This window comes from Colius striatus, chromosome 1, assembly GCF_028858725.1.
Source record: "Colius striatus isolate bColStr4 chromosome 1, bColStr4.1.hap1, whole genome shotgun sequence".
Taxonomy (NCBI): Eukaryota; Metazoa; Chordata; class Aves; order Coliiformes; family Coliidae; genus Colius; species Colius striatus.
In genome coordinates, this window is record NC_084759.1 from 7,392,480 (window position 1) to 7,409,065 (window position 16,586).

At 43.1% G+C, this 16,586-nt stretch overlaps 1 protein-coding gene across 2 annotated transcripts in view; it reads right to left on the minus strand.

Annotated features, from left to right (window-relative positions):
• The window catches only part of ME3 (malic enzyme 3), a 127,984-nt gene extending 112,962 nt beyond the window's left edge, over window positions 1–15,022 (minus strand). For both annotated transcript variants that reach the window (XM_062020359.1, XM_062020358.1), the window contains exon 1: window positions 14,825–15,022. In XM_062020359.1, coding sequence (XP_061876343.1) covers window positions 14,825–15,016 — 192 coding nt within the window. In that variant the 5' untranslated portion in view covers window positions 15,017–15,022. The remainder of the gene's footprint in view (window positions 1–14,824) is intronic.
• Between the last annotated feature and the right edge of the window lie 1,564 nt (window positions 15,023–16,586).

A 16,586-nucleotide genomic window follows, 5' to 3' on the forward strand; every position in this document is an offset into this window, starting at 1 on the left:
AGCTGCGCACATGCGGGAAGCAAAGTAAAAAGCAGAGAAAGCTGTTACTCTCTACTTCCCATCAGCAGCGATGTCCGGTCACCTCCCGAGAAGCAGGGCTTCGGTACGTGTAGTAGTTGCTTTTGGAAGGCCAGAAATGAATCTTGCCTTCCCTTCCTGCTCCTCTCCCCCAGTTTATATTACTGAGCTGATGTCATATGGTATGGAATATCTCCTTGGTCAGCCTGGGTCAGCTGTTCTGGTCATGGTCCCTCCCAAGATTGTGCCCACCCACAGCTATTGGTGAAGGTTGGGGAAGGAATGCTGGAGGATCAGCCCTGATGCTGTGCGAGCAGTAGTCACAATATTGATACCAACAGTAAGCACAGCACTGCAAGAGCTGCTGTGGAAAATCACAACCATCCCAGACCCACTACAGCATCATATAGAAGATGTTGTTGATTTGCAGATGGCAGTAGCAATGCCTGTTCCTGCGGGAAAATCAGAAGGTTTTCATTTCAGAAGACAGCAGGAACAAGGGTGAATTAGGACTCAGAATACTAAGAGATCAGATTATGGCAAAAAAATCACGGTCTAGACACATGTACATGCTTGCTTATGGAAAAAGAAAAAAAATAGTGGTTTCAGATAAATTTCATGTGAGATCTACTTTGGTGAGTATCCAAATTGTACTAGAGTTGCTCAAATCCTGTGCTGTTGGGGATGTACATTTTGTACCTATCAAAATTTTACTTCAGATTAAAATACCATGCTAAGTGCAGAGGGTGCCCCTGCAGCCGCACATTTGAAATTAGCTTCTTAATCCATTTAAGCTTATACAGTCATGTACCTCCTTAGTTCATTATGCTGGTCTCACTCAAAATTGCTGCATAAAAGTTGCCCTGATGTTTCTCCAAACCTTCTCCCCAGGCAAAACAAAGCAGTTCTGCAAAGCTCAAAGTTACCTGAATAATGTAAAGGCATTAAAAAAACCCAACATCTTTTTTTTAAAAAAACAAAAGTCAACAACTTCAAAACTATATTTATCCTGGAGCAGCATTGCTAAGAGTTAGCATGAAGCAAACATTCTGGGCTCATTTTTGTCCTCACTGAGAACCCATACTTTGGAGTATTTTTTACACAGGTGTGGTCAACAATATTCAAAGAATCACAGAAGGGTAGGGGTTGGAAGGAACCTCTAAAGATCATCTAGTCCAACTCCCATGCTCAAGCAGGTCCACCTAGATCAAGTCACTCAGGATTGCATCCAGGTGGGTTTTGGAAACCTCCAGAGGAGATTCCACAACCTCCTTGGGCAGCCTGTACCAGGGCCTTCTCACCAGCAGAGTAAAGAACTTATTCCTTAGTGGAACTTTTTATGTTGCAGCTTTTGTCCACTGCTCCAAGTCCTATCACTGAGCACTACAGAAAAAAAATGCTGCCCCATCCCCCTGACATACACCTTTCAAATACTTGTAAGTATCAATGAGGTCCCCCCCCTCAGTCTCCAGGCTGAAGAGTCCCAATTCCTCATAAGGAAGATGTTCCAGTCCTCTCATCATCTTGGTGGACTCTCTCTGGCAGTTTTCTGTGCCTCTTGAGCTGAGGAGCACAGAACTGGACACAGGACTCCAAATGAGGCCTCACCAGGGCAGAGCAGAGAGGGAGAAGAACCTCCCTCAACCTGCTGGCCACACTCTTCTTGATGCATCCCAGGATGTCATTGGCCTTCTTGGCCATGAGGGCACATTGCTGGCTCATGGTTAGTTTATTATCAACCAGGACTCCCAGGTCTCTCTCTGCAGAGCTGCTCTCCAGCAGGTCAATCCTCAGCCTGTACTGGTGCATGTGGTTGTTCCTTCCCAGCTGCAGAACTCTGCACTTGTCCTTGTTGAACCTCATGAGGTTCCTCTCTGTCCAACTCTCAAGCCGGTTGAGATCCCGCTGAATGGCAGCACAGCCTCTGGGGAATCAGCCAGTCCTCCCAGTTTGGTGTCATCAGCAAACTTGCCGAGGGTACACTGTCCCCTCATCCAGGTCGTTGATGAAGATGTTGAATAAGACATATTACTCATAATATTCATATTATTCACAAATATTTCTACCCCTGAATTTTTCCATCAGATCTCAGAAGCTGTGCATCATCCTGACCCTGCTATCAGACAAGTCTCTATATAGATCACAGTGATCAGATTCCACTTCCTGCTTGTAAGCACCACGTCTAAGGACCTGTAGAATCAAATCCTAAACATTTATACAATGTTGTTTAGCTCAGTTTTCTTTTCAAGAAATAGGTGGACTTTCTGCCTGCAAAGGTGCCTGGTACATAGTACAGAGACAAGCTTGTCATGGTTATGGGGCTTTATTCCTTTTGTTATACCTTATGTGCTATTCTATTTGTTACTGTTACACTTTGTTTTTTTCCCAGACTTCTCAAAGCCAGGAATGGGTCAGCTGGGACAACAGAATTGTTAACTAGAAAAGCAAATGTATCAGAATATGTACTTTTGCACCAAGACAGGGTGAACCAAAATTTAACATCTAACTATTTGAGGAAGAGAAAATGTTTGCTCTTTGTGGCTTGGAGGCTATTGTGTCTATTAAATCAATCATACTGTAATTAAACTGCATAATTACTGTATAGTACATGGGAAGGACTGGTCAAACTCCTGTACTAGCATTAGAGAATGGAGAATCTAAAGCCACTGCAAATAAAAGGGTCTGTCATACTGCTTCATGAATTTTCTTTCCGTTCATCCACTGCTCTTCTCCTTCTACAGAGGAAGAAAGTGATTCAGTGAAAAAATTCCATGTGACTTCAGCAGTGCAAAGCTGGGAGAAAATTTATACATTCCAAAGTTATAATACTTGAAGTGTGTCATCTCATGGAGTATTTACTTCTTGTTTTTATTCTCATTTATTTAATAAACCAAATGCTAACTGGAGACATTACAAACTGTCTGAACCTCATCCCGTAAATTCATTTCATTTTCACAGTTAATTTTCTTCTGTCTGGTACTCAATAACAGAGATACATCATTGGGTTTTACTGTTGCTTCTCTTCCTTCTGAACACAGAGCAGAAACATATCACCACTTGCTTACAACCCAGCTGTGTTCCTATAAAGCCATTTCTCGGATAGACATTGGCCAGAAGTTTTATAACAGAGGGATACTAAATAAGAAACCTTTGCCCTAGTTCAGCAAAGCACTTTCTTAAACACTCTGAAGCCAATAAGTCTATAACTCTGATTACTGCAAAGGGATGTAATTAGTCGTTTGTTTCCCATCAATATGCTTTGGATCTAGTCCTAGGCATTTGCTGGAAGGTGTCATTAAATAAATGAGAGGAAGATCAGGCCAATAATCTCAATTTCTAAGAAATCATTGGTTTTAGCTTCAGTCCAATCAGATGCTTAAGCAGTAGCCACACAGGGACCTCACATTGTACCCAGATCTCTGGCCTACTAACTTTAAGCCCAAATATTTACCCTATTTTGGTTCTCTCTTTGAATTACTGTTTTAATAATGTAGACAAGGCTATTACCTCAAATTTACAGGTACTGGCATCTGCCACACACACGGTGTCACTGGAAGTTTTGAACTGTTACATAATAAAACCAGAAATTTTAAGTGATTAACTAACCATGTTAATGGAAACTGCAGTCAGCTCTGGTAACCAGAATTGAAAAAACTTCCCTAGAACAGCTGCTTCTTAGTGTTCACTTCCTTCGTGCACAGCTTTGGAGAAATATTTCACAAAATGCTTTTCATTTTATAAAACAATGCATATTTGATATCCTGTGTGGCATACAGAAGTTGAGATACCACGTGTTTCTAACAGGCTGTGATTGAGATCCTTGTTGATACAGATAAAAGACGTTAAGGTAAGACAACTGAGCAAATAGGTATGCTGGCTGAATGGTTAGGGAATTCATCTAGAGACACCTACTTGGTCTGTCACAAATGTCTCATCATCTCAGGCAAGCTAAATTCAGTTCCCCACTGAAGTGTGAATAACTATTTCCCTGTCTCAGAAGGGTGCTCCAAAACTAAATGTGAAATATAATATGCCAATACAGTGCCTGTGATTGCCTGACACTTTCTCAATTGCAGATCAGTGATTCAGCAACTGCCCTCCCTGAGCATTTGATATGAAACACATCAGAGCTCAAGTGTTAGATGTAATGCAGGGAGCACACTAGCACTCCAACAGCTTCAACACTTGAATGAACTTCATTACAGAAAAACAGAAGCTGAATGATACATGCCTTAAAAGTCCTATTATGTCCTAAATGTCTCCAAGAATTTCGAATAAGAAACAATAAACCACAAGTATTTCTCCCAGTCACATTGTTTTCTTTTCTTCCCCTCCCCTCCCAAAAGTCTTCATGTTGAAACTCAATGGTTCTTATATTTTGCCACAATCTGTCAACCACAGCCAGGGATGATATGTCTAACCACATTCTCACTGGAGTGAAAGAGTAATTAATGCGTGTCTCTACTTCAGGCTCAAGTTGGAGAATATTCTGAAGAGCTACATTCTGACGATGATGACTCTTAATTTATAGAGCAATAAATAAATATCTTTATAACTTCCAATATATTTTCCACTCTCCTCATCCATTAGATGAGCTACCAAACTTTCATATAGATATTCTCTCTCAAGAAAGGGCTTTGAGATGTATTCTCTCACATACTGGTATCTGAAGGCATACCCACTGTTTCCACCTAGATCTTTTATTGGGGAATCCTGTAAGGACTTTGACCATTGCTCCAAGATTCAGAGGTTGGCTCAGAGCTATGGTCTTATGCACAGAGTTAATCTGCAAGTGAACAGCAAACGCAATGGATCCAAAAGATGACCAGCCTCTGCATACATACAGACTATAAGGAAAGCAGATGATGCTGGGTGCCCATGAGTCTCAGATATGTGGCCTGTCTCACCGGGAATGGAGATGAGGAATATTCGCGGTGAATACAGTGACATGTGACCAGATGGTCCCACCACCATGCACACTGCAGATCTGGAAACATTCACATCCTAAAGGCTCAAGTGCCTTACCTCTCCTACCAGCATTCTCCTGCAGGGACAGGAAAAAGCAGTGCTGCCTCAAAGTTAAGGTTGAAGCCTCTTGTGAAGAGACATAAAGGATTTCCTGTAGTATGAAATTACTACAAACATGAAAGGGAAGAGGCTCACAGGAATTCAAGCAGATTTGGCTTAAGCCCTAAATCACAGTTCATTGCAATCAGCTCAGAGTCCGAGAAAAGTTTTGCAAGGCTAGCAAGAGTAAGGCCAGTGGTGAACTGACCAAGTTACTGTTTTATCAACAAGACTGAAGTTTATGCCTCCCACAAGCACACTTGATACAGCACTACAGTTCAGAGATTATATTATGATGATGCCAAGCAAAGACATTAAGAAAGCCTTAAGAATAGTTTCAGTTGTTCATTGATTCTGAGTAGTTTGTAAGCACATTCACTATTTTGCTTCCCTACTCCAACACTGGGGAATGTTTAAGGTCCTGTGTGCTGCTTTATTTTTTCTCTGACAGAAAATAAAAGCATCCACTTTACTGAAATTGCTATTCCTCAGGAAACACTAATTGAAAACTTCTTTCTCTGTGTTACAGATTGCAGTGCAAATATTATGATTCTGTAAATCAAACAAGATTCATATACTTCTTTCCCTGCAGGAAACCCTAATGCATGCTACAAGAGTTTCCAGCTTTCCAGGAAGTGGAACTGTTGGACTCTCATATACTTCTATACTTGGCTTCAACTTATTTGGCAACTCCACCAAAGAGCAGTTACATTCCTACAAGCAAAGCAGTCAGGCTGATAGTCAATAGGACATTTGACCTTGCAGAGAAACCTGAAAGGCACTGGTACAAAACAACAAGGTCTGGTTACAGTTGCACTCTCACCACCAAACCCATTAAAGCTTATCCTTAAAATTCAATTAACATTTTATTAAAAAGTGGCCAACACCAAACGTATTTTCCAGCAGCAGCCAGTCTTTCCAGCACCTTTGCGTCACTTCTATTTCTATGAGAAATTACTTTGTTATCTTATAACTTCAAATGCAGTTAACATGGGAAATCCAAAACAATTACTTGCCTTTAGGGAGAGCAGCCCAGTTTCAGCAAGAATCAGTCATGCATTCATTCTGGTTTCATAATCTCAGTTACCCTTGACCAGTGGACATTTGGAAGGTCACAACTCAAAGACACTTTTTGAAGTTTTATTAATCTATAAGAACTCTCCAAGGCAGCTTCAAGCTCTCCACAGTATCTTGCTCAATGCCTGCATTTTCTCTCCAGCAGCTCTTGTGCAGAAGTCCATCTCTTCCTGCCTCCACCACAGAAGACAGCTTTTGGCATTGGCAAGGCATCACTGAGTTGGCTGCTCCAAAGCTCATCAGGAAGATGAATGAGCTTGGATAGATGATGCTAAAATAAAAAGCACTTTTGATTTCTGGGACACACAGCTATGGAAACAGCTGGAGCCTTCACGTGATTCTCTATCAGTAGAACGTGATGATATTGGCAAATTTCATTTTTGCTTTGAAATTTTGGCTTAAACAATAAGCACAATTTTTCACCTGTGCTTCCATTTTAGTTACTATCCTTAAATAGAGCAAGATGGTGACATTTCACTCTATACTACCTTTAATCTTATCCTTTTGTGATCAAATGACCTTATGTCTTGAATGGTGCTTAATCATAAATTCATAAAAGCTTTGATTCAAAGTTGATTGAAATCAGTAGAAAGTCTCCCAATGGTACAAGCCTCTGCTATCCCTTGGAACCAAACAGCAATATTTAGGAACCTCTGTGCTGTTGCCTTTTTTTTTTCCTCCCCCTCTCAGACATAAGCCAGTAAAAGCTGCTGGCATCAGCACACAGAGCAAAAGGCATGTCACACACGTCTCCTTTCTAATACACACTCGTGCACATCACAACTTGGGCAATTTACCAAATCCAAGAGGAATCTGTGGCTCTTGTGCAATGAAAAACAAGTCTCTGTGGTAGGTGCACTGAATATCCTCCAAGCTTGAGAGGAGAAAAAAATCCTTTTATTACCTTTGAGCAACTAAGTTTGTGCTTGAATGTGACTTTGAACATGCTTTACTTGACAAGCTTGTAAAACGTCCATGTCAGCAAACTGACTGGTGAGTATGAAGCAGCAGCCACGGCAGAGCGCAGCCGTTCCACACTGCCATAGCATTAACTTACACTGGAAAGCTTTCTGCAGACACACCTACCTGGAGCCCAAAGCCAAGTGTCTCATGGCTTTCTACCACTTTCACACAATCAGGCCAAGTCATCTGCTGTTCACTGAGGCAAGAGAGAATTTTTCAGTTCTTCTCCCCAGCATCCTCATTATTTCAAATGGCCACAAGGCCAGGCTGGATGAGGCTTGGAGCATCCTGGTCTAGTGGAAGATGTCCCTGTCCATGGCAAGGGGTTGGAACAAGGTGATCTTTAAGGTCCCTTCCAACTCACACCATTCCATGATTCAAATACTTTGAGATCCTTATGAAAACTGCATCTCCCCCCCAGAAACCACCTGAACTGCTCAACTATCCTTTTATGCTCCCACAACTGTTGCAAAACTCTTTCCCCTACATGTGTCTGCTCAAAGTTTATGGTTGGATTTAGAAACCTCTATACAGTATTAGGGGAGACAAGTGTCTTGTCCCTCTAATAATTGTGATAAAAGGTTCTGATTTACAGCCAGAGTTGTTTTATCCCAGTAATTAGTTACAGACATAAAAGGTGACATGAAGACATCTAATTCCCTGTGTGGTAGGAAATGGTCAACAGGAAGAGGTTTGGGTTTTGGGCGAGTTTTTTGGCTGTTTTTTTGTCTCTTGGACAAACTGATCTAGTTGGGGCAAAAAGAAAATTGAGTTGCTAGGGCTAGGAGTATGAAAATCCAGGTTGTGCTTATTTCCTCCCCTCCAGCTAAATCAGCTGGCCTAATAAAACATGTTATCTCTCCATTCAGCTCCTGCCTCTCTTACGTGCTTAGAACATCATAACAACAGAAACCCTTAATAATCCAGACACTTCCAAAAATGCCAGGGTTTGGCAGATGTAATCCATTCTCTCATTTGCAAATAACCCCAGCTAAAATTACTTGCAGGTTAACATCAAAGCCTTCAAATGAAGACTAAACAGAGTTCAATAGTTTCCATAATGAATGTAACCACTAGGCAAAGTGACAGACCGTTAGCCAAGCCAATAAGTTAAAGTTCAAGATGTCTTGTCCAGGATAACACAGCACTGCTGTATTTGAAATAACTGATTCCTTCCTATGTTGAGAAACACGGAAAACCTTTCACTACATGTTTTATGTGGCTGAACAGAACTAATCCATATGGACATACTACAAAATGGACATATCCCCTTATAAGCTAGACACAGAAAAAAAATGCTCTGGTATGTGGAGATGATATTTTTTAAAATGCCACAGAAATTTACTGAAAATGTGTTTCACTTCCATAGCTCCACATGTTGAAAAAAAATACATGTGCAACAGAGAGCTGCAAAGTGAAGTGAAGAAGAGAACATTGATATGCAGAAAACTTTTGAGTTGGCATTATTCTCCTTGTCAGAAGCATAGGCTGCTTGGTTTCTGTCTGAGTTTTATGTTTGGCAGCTACAGAACTATAAAAAGCTTTGCCATTTAAAACATTCTAAAAGAAAGATATTGTATTAGGCTGACAATACATAAGTAATTTATCAAAATGTCATGTTGCCTGGGGAGACAGATAGCAAGTGTCACCCCTGGGTCTCAAAAAGGAGGCTAAAAATTAAAAACATGCTCATCTTCTCTACTAGAGCACATTATAAGCTGGAAGTAGTCAAGTTTGCTGTTGTGCTAAGCCTTCTATTGAAAGAGAGGGAATTACAGCACAGTGTTTATTCTCCTCTAAGCATCAAGGCCTGTCTGACCTGCTCACAACAGCTCTAAAGCTAAGCCTGTTCCAAAAGAATTTATTTAAGTGAAAGCTACAATAGGCTGTTGAAAGTTTGGTGACAGTCTGCTAAGTCAGTGAGAAAAAGACAGAAAAATAAGTAACAGGCAAGAGACAAAGCAAAATGTTTGGTTTTTTTCAGCCTGCCTTGTCTCCCAGGTTTGGCTGGTATAAGATTATTTTTGGAGCCAGAGACCCAAGGATAATTTAAAAAATCCAAATTACCTCTCAGATTCCTGCTCCCTTGATAAAAAAAAAACCTCAAACAAGCAATATAAAAACAACAAAACAGGATGTTCTATGCTCCTGCACGGCCTTTAATCAGAGACAAGTACAAGCAAGGTTTCTCCCATGCAGGGCAGCAGCTCTCAGCTACAGCAGGCATGTGCATCCAAAGTTCTACCATCAAACTCCAGGCCCTAACTCTGCAAGGGGCTCTGTGCTAGAAACACCTGGGTGCAGTCTACATGAGGGCATGTGCTGGCACTGGTACTTTTGAAGAATGAGTAAAACACTGAAACCACAGGAGAGCTGCCAAAAGCAGATGTTTGCACAGTACCTCCAGTCAGCCAGGCAAGGGGAGGCAGACAGGAAGGTAAATCAGCATCGTTTAGAGCAAGCAGAGAAAAAAAAAAAAAACAAACTATCCCAAAGCCCTGGAGAAGCCTCAGTATTATAGACAATCACAACCACCTCCTTCAGCATGGGGTACGCAGTTACTCATTGAAGACTCACCTTTCCTTTCTCAGCTCTGAACAAATGCCAGCAACAGTAGCTGGAGTGCTCTTCTGGAGGTGGCTGCTATAGAATCTAAAGAGGAATTCAATTTAAATTCCCTTTATTCAAAATCAAATTAAACAGAATTTGCTTTAGGTCTAGTTTTGTTTAGCAAGCACTAGATCTGACAAACCAAACCCAAAAAATCAGGGGTCGAACTCTGCCAGACAGCACTACAAAGTTGCCAGACTCATCTGTAGTAGGTACCTTACTGCATGGCAAATCCATCTGAAAAAAAAACAAGCCACAAAGTATTGCACTTCCCTTCATCTTGTGAATTAGCACTGCCTTTCAGCAGCTTCAATTAAATCATCACTAATTCTGATGAAAACCAGTGACCCAACATACAGCAGTACACAGTTTGTAACATTAACAACATCATAAGCCTGCTGAAGTTAGTGAAGACTGTTTACAGGACCAGCCCCACAAATAATATGCTGTCTTCCCACCAACATCCACAGTGCTTCCAAAGTAATCAACTGGTTGTTTGCCACATATTTCATGAGATGCAAGGAATAGGAATGCTGAACAAGTTGTAACATTCAGCCCTAGATCCATTCCAACTGCAACAATATCAGTTTTCATACTATTTATCAAAAAGTTGAGCTATTCAAATGCAATTCTTATTCAAGTGCCAAAAAACCGTAGTCCACCCTATAAAACAAGAGCTACATTCAGTCTTGGCTCTGTCCTACCAAAATCTGCTTGGTGTAAGGCTTAAGGCTTCTCTAGAAAAAAAACAGGGGCATGATAAAAAGAAAGCAACATAGGTAGCTGTCAAACTGATGAATTTCTCCAACTTAAAGAAAATTTAAAGGGCATTTTTTAAACATGAACTGCTCAGAAAACAGAAACAAGCTTTTTGATCCAAATACAATTGATTTTTATTAATATCTTACACTGACTGCAAGCACAAACTCAGCACTCACAGATGCTGCCCTGCCAGTACTTCCAACACCTCTCAATGCATTTGAGGGCTAAAGGCAAAACAAGGACCAACATGTTACAATACAGATAGGTAGGGTCTGCATCAGCACCCCTCTCACCCTGGCAGCAACAGGCTTCCTTCACACTTCCAAGCTTTTCCACAAGAGCTCTACTCCTAAAGCTCAGCGTTATCCCAAAAGGGAGAGTGACAGTATCGACAGGACATGATGCAGAGAGATAAGAAGGCAGGTGGCCTCCTGGTTTGGCTAGGATAAGGGAGACTAACTCAAATGCAACTGGAGAAGCAAATAGACTTTTGCAGGCTGCTGCTCCTACCAGAAAAACCAACAGATTTAGTTTGGGCTTAGTTTGTTTACCATGCTGTAACAAAAAGTTATTTGGTACCAAAATATTAGGAAATGCCTTTGCCAAAAGATATTTTGGACTCAAAAACCAAAAAGATACTATTTGACATCAACACCAAATGAAACAAAATGTCAACAAAAATTAAACTCCACAGGCCTGGATGAAGGTCAAAACAAGTCCAACCTAGCAATCTCACTTCCAGAACGCCACCACATTTGTCAAAATACTGGGCCAAAGTTCATCTCCCAGGAGTATGCATCACTGAAGCCAACAGCAACACACCTAGACCTGGCTGATGAAATAAGGAATAAAACAAAGACATACATCCAGCCTCTCTGCACTGGACACAGTGGAAGGCTCATCACACTGCACATCGCTGCAGATCGCTCACATCTCAACTCTAGAAGACAATATGATTTAATAAAGCTGAGAGAGCTCTATGGTTTGGCTCAGGTTTGAAGTGGTCCATGTGCTGCAAGGTTTGCCCATGAAAGCATCTTGTTTGATATCTCTAGAAACATGAGAGATGAGGTCAGTTCATCTGCACAAACATCCTATCTCCAGCAGCAGCCATAAACCTTAGGAAGAGTAAATAACACAGGTAAATAGGATACTCTGCCCCTGCACACTCCTATCCTCATTAGGCATTTCATGAAAACAGGTGAGGAGCTCTTCTTCATCTTCCTATTATTTCTCAGAGTATTCTATCAACTGAGAACAACTGTTACTGCCTTTTAAGACTGCAAATACCCCTCAGTAGAATACTGACATTTCCTGAGTCCTGCTCTTGTGTCAGACATGGGATGTAATCCCTCACAACAGAAGGATGCAGTATTTGCATAGTACAGAAACACACAGTGCACTTACAAGTCTCGTCAACATAGATGAAGCATACCTGGCTCTGTCTTCAAAGTTCTTCCTACTGTCCAGGGATTCAAGCTACAAGATTTCCTTCCACGTGCCTCCCTTTCATGTCACACAGAAAATCCAAGACATAACCAATCCCCATCTCAGAGTTGGAACACAGTCTTGCCTTAACTTCAAGACATCTTTTTGCTCCAAGTTTTCCCCCAAATGCCTAGCCTCACACACACATTGCAGAGATTGCCCAAAAATTTAAAGACTGGGGATAACTCATTTACAATCCATGCTCAAAACAGTGTTCACACCCTTGATGAATATTCAGTTCCTTTATATCAGAAAAACCAGCCAACTTCACACAGTAAACAATGACCAAAGGAAAAAAACCTGCAAATTTCTTACATTCATCACCAGCTTTTCTATTTATTTTTTTTCTTCTCAGGCAGATTTGTAAAATAGAAGATGAGCTTCTCAGAGGGCAGTCTGCTTTTACTGATATTTAGGGTATTACAAATGACCTGGCATCAGTGACTTCTGAGACTGTTTCTTCTTCAAAGCACCTTCAACCTAGTAAGTAAGTAAAGACTTGGATCAATAACCTTACACCATAAATCCATCTGTCATTCTGCTGGAGGGACATATTCTTCTTCATTGAATAAATAACACACACTTCACAGCTTTACACTTTACCACTTTTAAGCTTCATTCAAAAGCTATAAAACAGTCAGGTCGTTGAATAAAACAGCACAACACTTGTTGCCCAAAGCCTCACTTCTGGCAACCTTTTTCAGAGGTTCTTGGAGAGACATAAAGACTATCCCCTGCAGAGCAGCCTTCAAGCAGATGAAGGCTTGAAGTAAGATCCACTGCAGAAAAACAGCAACGACCCCATGCCTGCATTTAGCTACCAAAGGGGTAAACCCAAATTACTATATGATGAGAGGACAACTGCTGAAAACCTATTGAGGTCCCTAATTTTGTCCTACACCACTGCAGCATAACAAACCAAGGGGCTGTTCATATGTTGGAAACATATGAACCGTCTGAAACAACCCAGTTAATTCCTTAGATACCACAACGAACTGTTAAAAGCACTAGAGAAACAGAAGCCTGTTTATAAAAGTTTGGAAAGAAGGCCTGAGCACTTACTAATGCTTAGTTACTAGCTACCTTGACACATAAACAGGCATCTCTTACCACAGATATCAGCCATTTCTGTCCTCACTCAGATCTTCTGTAGATATATCAATGAATGCAAGGTCTGTACCGACGGAGGAACATAACAACACAAACAACAAACATCCAGGCTGGAGACCAGTGGGGAGATTTTTCATGGCCAATTAAACATGGCACGTTAGAATTTCTTTTACCTCTAAAAGAGGCAGTTTTCTTCCCTTCTCTCCACAAATGAAGTTCCACTCAGATTGAAAGAAAAATACTTTATTTCACCGCAAGGGAGAAAAACACTTTAGAAAAGCCACTTTTCTGAAAATTATCAAATGGGACATACAAAATGTACTTCTGCAGTAGCCAGATTGATTTCAAATGGGATAGCTTCAACTGTTTGCATGTCATTTTTGTATTACACCGAGAAAAGGTCAAAGTACTAATTTTTCAGTTCAAACTGAAAAAAGGTAAGACGAGTAGAAAGATTACCTACATTACTCTTTATAACTGTCACTGAAGACAAAGAGAGCAAGCCAGGTGTTGAAGAAAAAAACATCAAAATCACTTAATGCCAATGAATTACTGTTGCTTATGAGATAATTGACAGTTCCTCTTCTCTTCAGTCTTACTGACATACACTGTATAACAATTGAAATCAGATTCCCTACAAAGTTGTTGCAAGTTCAGTAACATCCTGTGCCATAGTGTGCTTTGGTCCTTATGGTGTCCCTCTCTATGGATGCTGAAATGGTCCCCGGAGGTGCAAGCCCAGCACACCGTGTACTACACAAAGGAAAGTTGTCATCCAAAGAGTCCAGAAGAAGAGACAAGAGGCTCATGTATCTCAATTACACACCAAGTGCAATAAACAGTCACAGACCCATCAACGATCAATATCATGTTAATATATACTCTTATTTTTTGGAAATTAATGTATCAGTAGCTAATTCTAGCAATATTGATACAAGAAAGTGGAACCCAACACTCTTGAAACCGACCTACTTGATCCCAAAATTTGCATCCAGACTTTTTGTCCTTTCAGATGTTGTACAGGGATGGAAAAGCAGCATGGGGCTAAACTACACGGTCTCATTTTACGCATCTTGCAGACTTTATTGAAAACCTTTTTTTGGGTTGGGGATTTTTTGTGTGTTTTTTTAACGACTGATGAGGTTTCTGCAGCGTTGAGGATGAATACATCTTCATCCCAGCAAAACATGCTGCTTTAGTAGGGAGATTCGTATTGCTAAGGATAAGCTAAGAAAGGAAGCTTTACAACAACAACCACCCACGCTTGTTTTAACATGAAGGTATAAACAATCGGTTCCACTGTTACACACTTAATGCAACGTATATTGCAATACTGCGGGTATTTTTGCGATTTCAGGCCTGAGATCCGAAGCGAAGGCACTTCTGTCCTACACTGGCTTTCCCAGTGCCACCACCGCCGCGGTCGCTGCGTCTGGGGAGGGCAGCTGACGGCATCGAAGGCGGCCACCGGTACTCAACCGGCAAGTGAACACCTGCACAGCTCACCCCGTGCTCTGCTCAGGCCCATCCGCCACCGCTCCCGCACTTCTCCCGGCATTTCACCCGCTGTCGGAGCGCGGCTGCGCCCTGGGGACGGGCACAGCAACATCACCGGCACCAGGACACCCGCTATACCCACGTCGAGCACCTTTCCCGCCTCCCACCTACCCTCGAGCGTCTCTACCTTTCCTCTCATGGCCCTGGAAAACGCATCCGCCGCGGCACCCACCTTGTTGAGGTGAGGGTTCCGGGTGATGTCGTAGCCTCGCTTTTTGACGGCCAGGGCCCGGCCGCGGGGGGCCTGGCTCCCCCCCGCCCCGCAGCTGCTGCAGCCGCGGGTGACGCTGAGGAGAAGCGGCCTCCGGCCGGCCCCCACCATCCGCAGCAGGCGGCTGCCCGCCGCGCCGCACACCGGCACCATCGTCCTGCCGCCGTTCCCCCGGGCGGGGAGTGGACGGTCACTCAGTGGGGCGGGAAGGGCGCGGCGGGAAGGGCGGGCTCAGCCCAGCCCGGCCCGGCCCACCCCAGCCTAGGTGTGCCCGGCCCAGCCCGACCCACCCCCTCACGGCGCAGCGGTCCCCGGCGAAGCGAAAGGAAACCCAGGAAGCAAATCGCGCCTCGACCCCAAGGCGCTCGCACCTCCTCCGTTACCTGTTAAGGCTCAGCCGGCGGCTGAGGGGAGGGGACTGCCCGCCGGGGCCCCGCCTACGCCGGGGGCTGCGTGCCCGCCCGCGCACCCAGCGGCGGCATCCCCGCGGCCTCGCCTTCCCGACATCGCGGGGCCTGAGGGAGCCCCTCGCCCCGCTGCCGCGTTGCAGTCCCTTCTCCAGCATCTGTATTTTCTCGGTTAGCTATAATCAAGGGTACCGTGAGAGAAAATGGTTTTGCTGCCGTGGCCCGAGACCCGCAGCAGGATGTTAATCACAGCATCACAGAATGCTCGGGGTTGGAAGGGACCTCCAGAGATGATCCCGCCCAACCTCCTGATAAAACAGGTTCACCTCGGTCACGTTACACAAGAATGTGTCCAAGAGGATTTGGAAACCTCCAGAGAAGGAGACTCCACAGCCTCCCTAGGCAGCCTGTGCCAGGGCTTCCTCATCATAGAATCATAGAATGGTAGGATTGGAAGGAACCTTTAGAGATCACCTAGATCATGTCACACAAGAACGTGTCCAGGCAGGTCTTGAAGACTCCAAGGAAGGAGACTCCATACCCTCCCTGAGCAGCCTGTGCCAGGGCTCCCTCACCTCAACAGTGAAATAGTTTTTTCTTATATTTAAGTGGAACTTTTTGTGTTCCAGCTTCATCCCATTACCCCTTGTCCTGTTGCTAGCTACTATAGAAAAAAGGGATGTCCCAACCTCCTGACACCCACCCTTTAGATATTTGTAAATATTAATGAGATTCCCCCCTCAGTTACCTCTTTTCTAGACTAAACAGCCCCATTTTCTGCAGCCTTTCCTTGTATGACAGATGTTCCTGTCCCCTGATCATCTTGGTGGCCCTGTGCTGGACTCTCTCCAGCAGTTCCCTGTCCCTCTTGAGCTGAGGAGCCCAGACCTGGACACAGTACTCCAGATGAGGCCTCACCAGGGCAGAGGAGAGGGGGAGAAGAACCTCCATCAACCTGCTGGCTGGATGCCATTGGCCTTCTTGGCCACGAGTGCACATTGCTGGCAATTGCTCACAGCAAAGAAGTTTCTCCTCATGTTCAAGTGGAACTTCCAGCCCAGTCTCTGAATGATCAAACATCTGGAGAAAGGAGAAAGGAGGGCCTTCCCTTGGTTGAGAAAGGTTTGTTAGTCTTTAGGAAGGACTTGCAAAGCACTTCACCCTCTTCCTTTTTCCGGAGTGCCAATAGCTGTGGGCTGCTAGGCATTTCAATCTACCTATAATCTATGTGTTCTCTATATAAAATCTATATACACAGTATAATATATGCATAATGCCTATACTTTATAATACATATGTAGTGTATATTATGTATA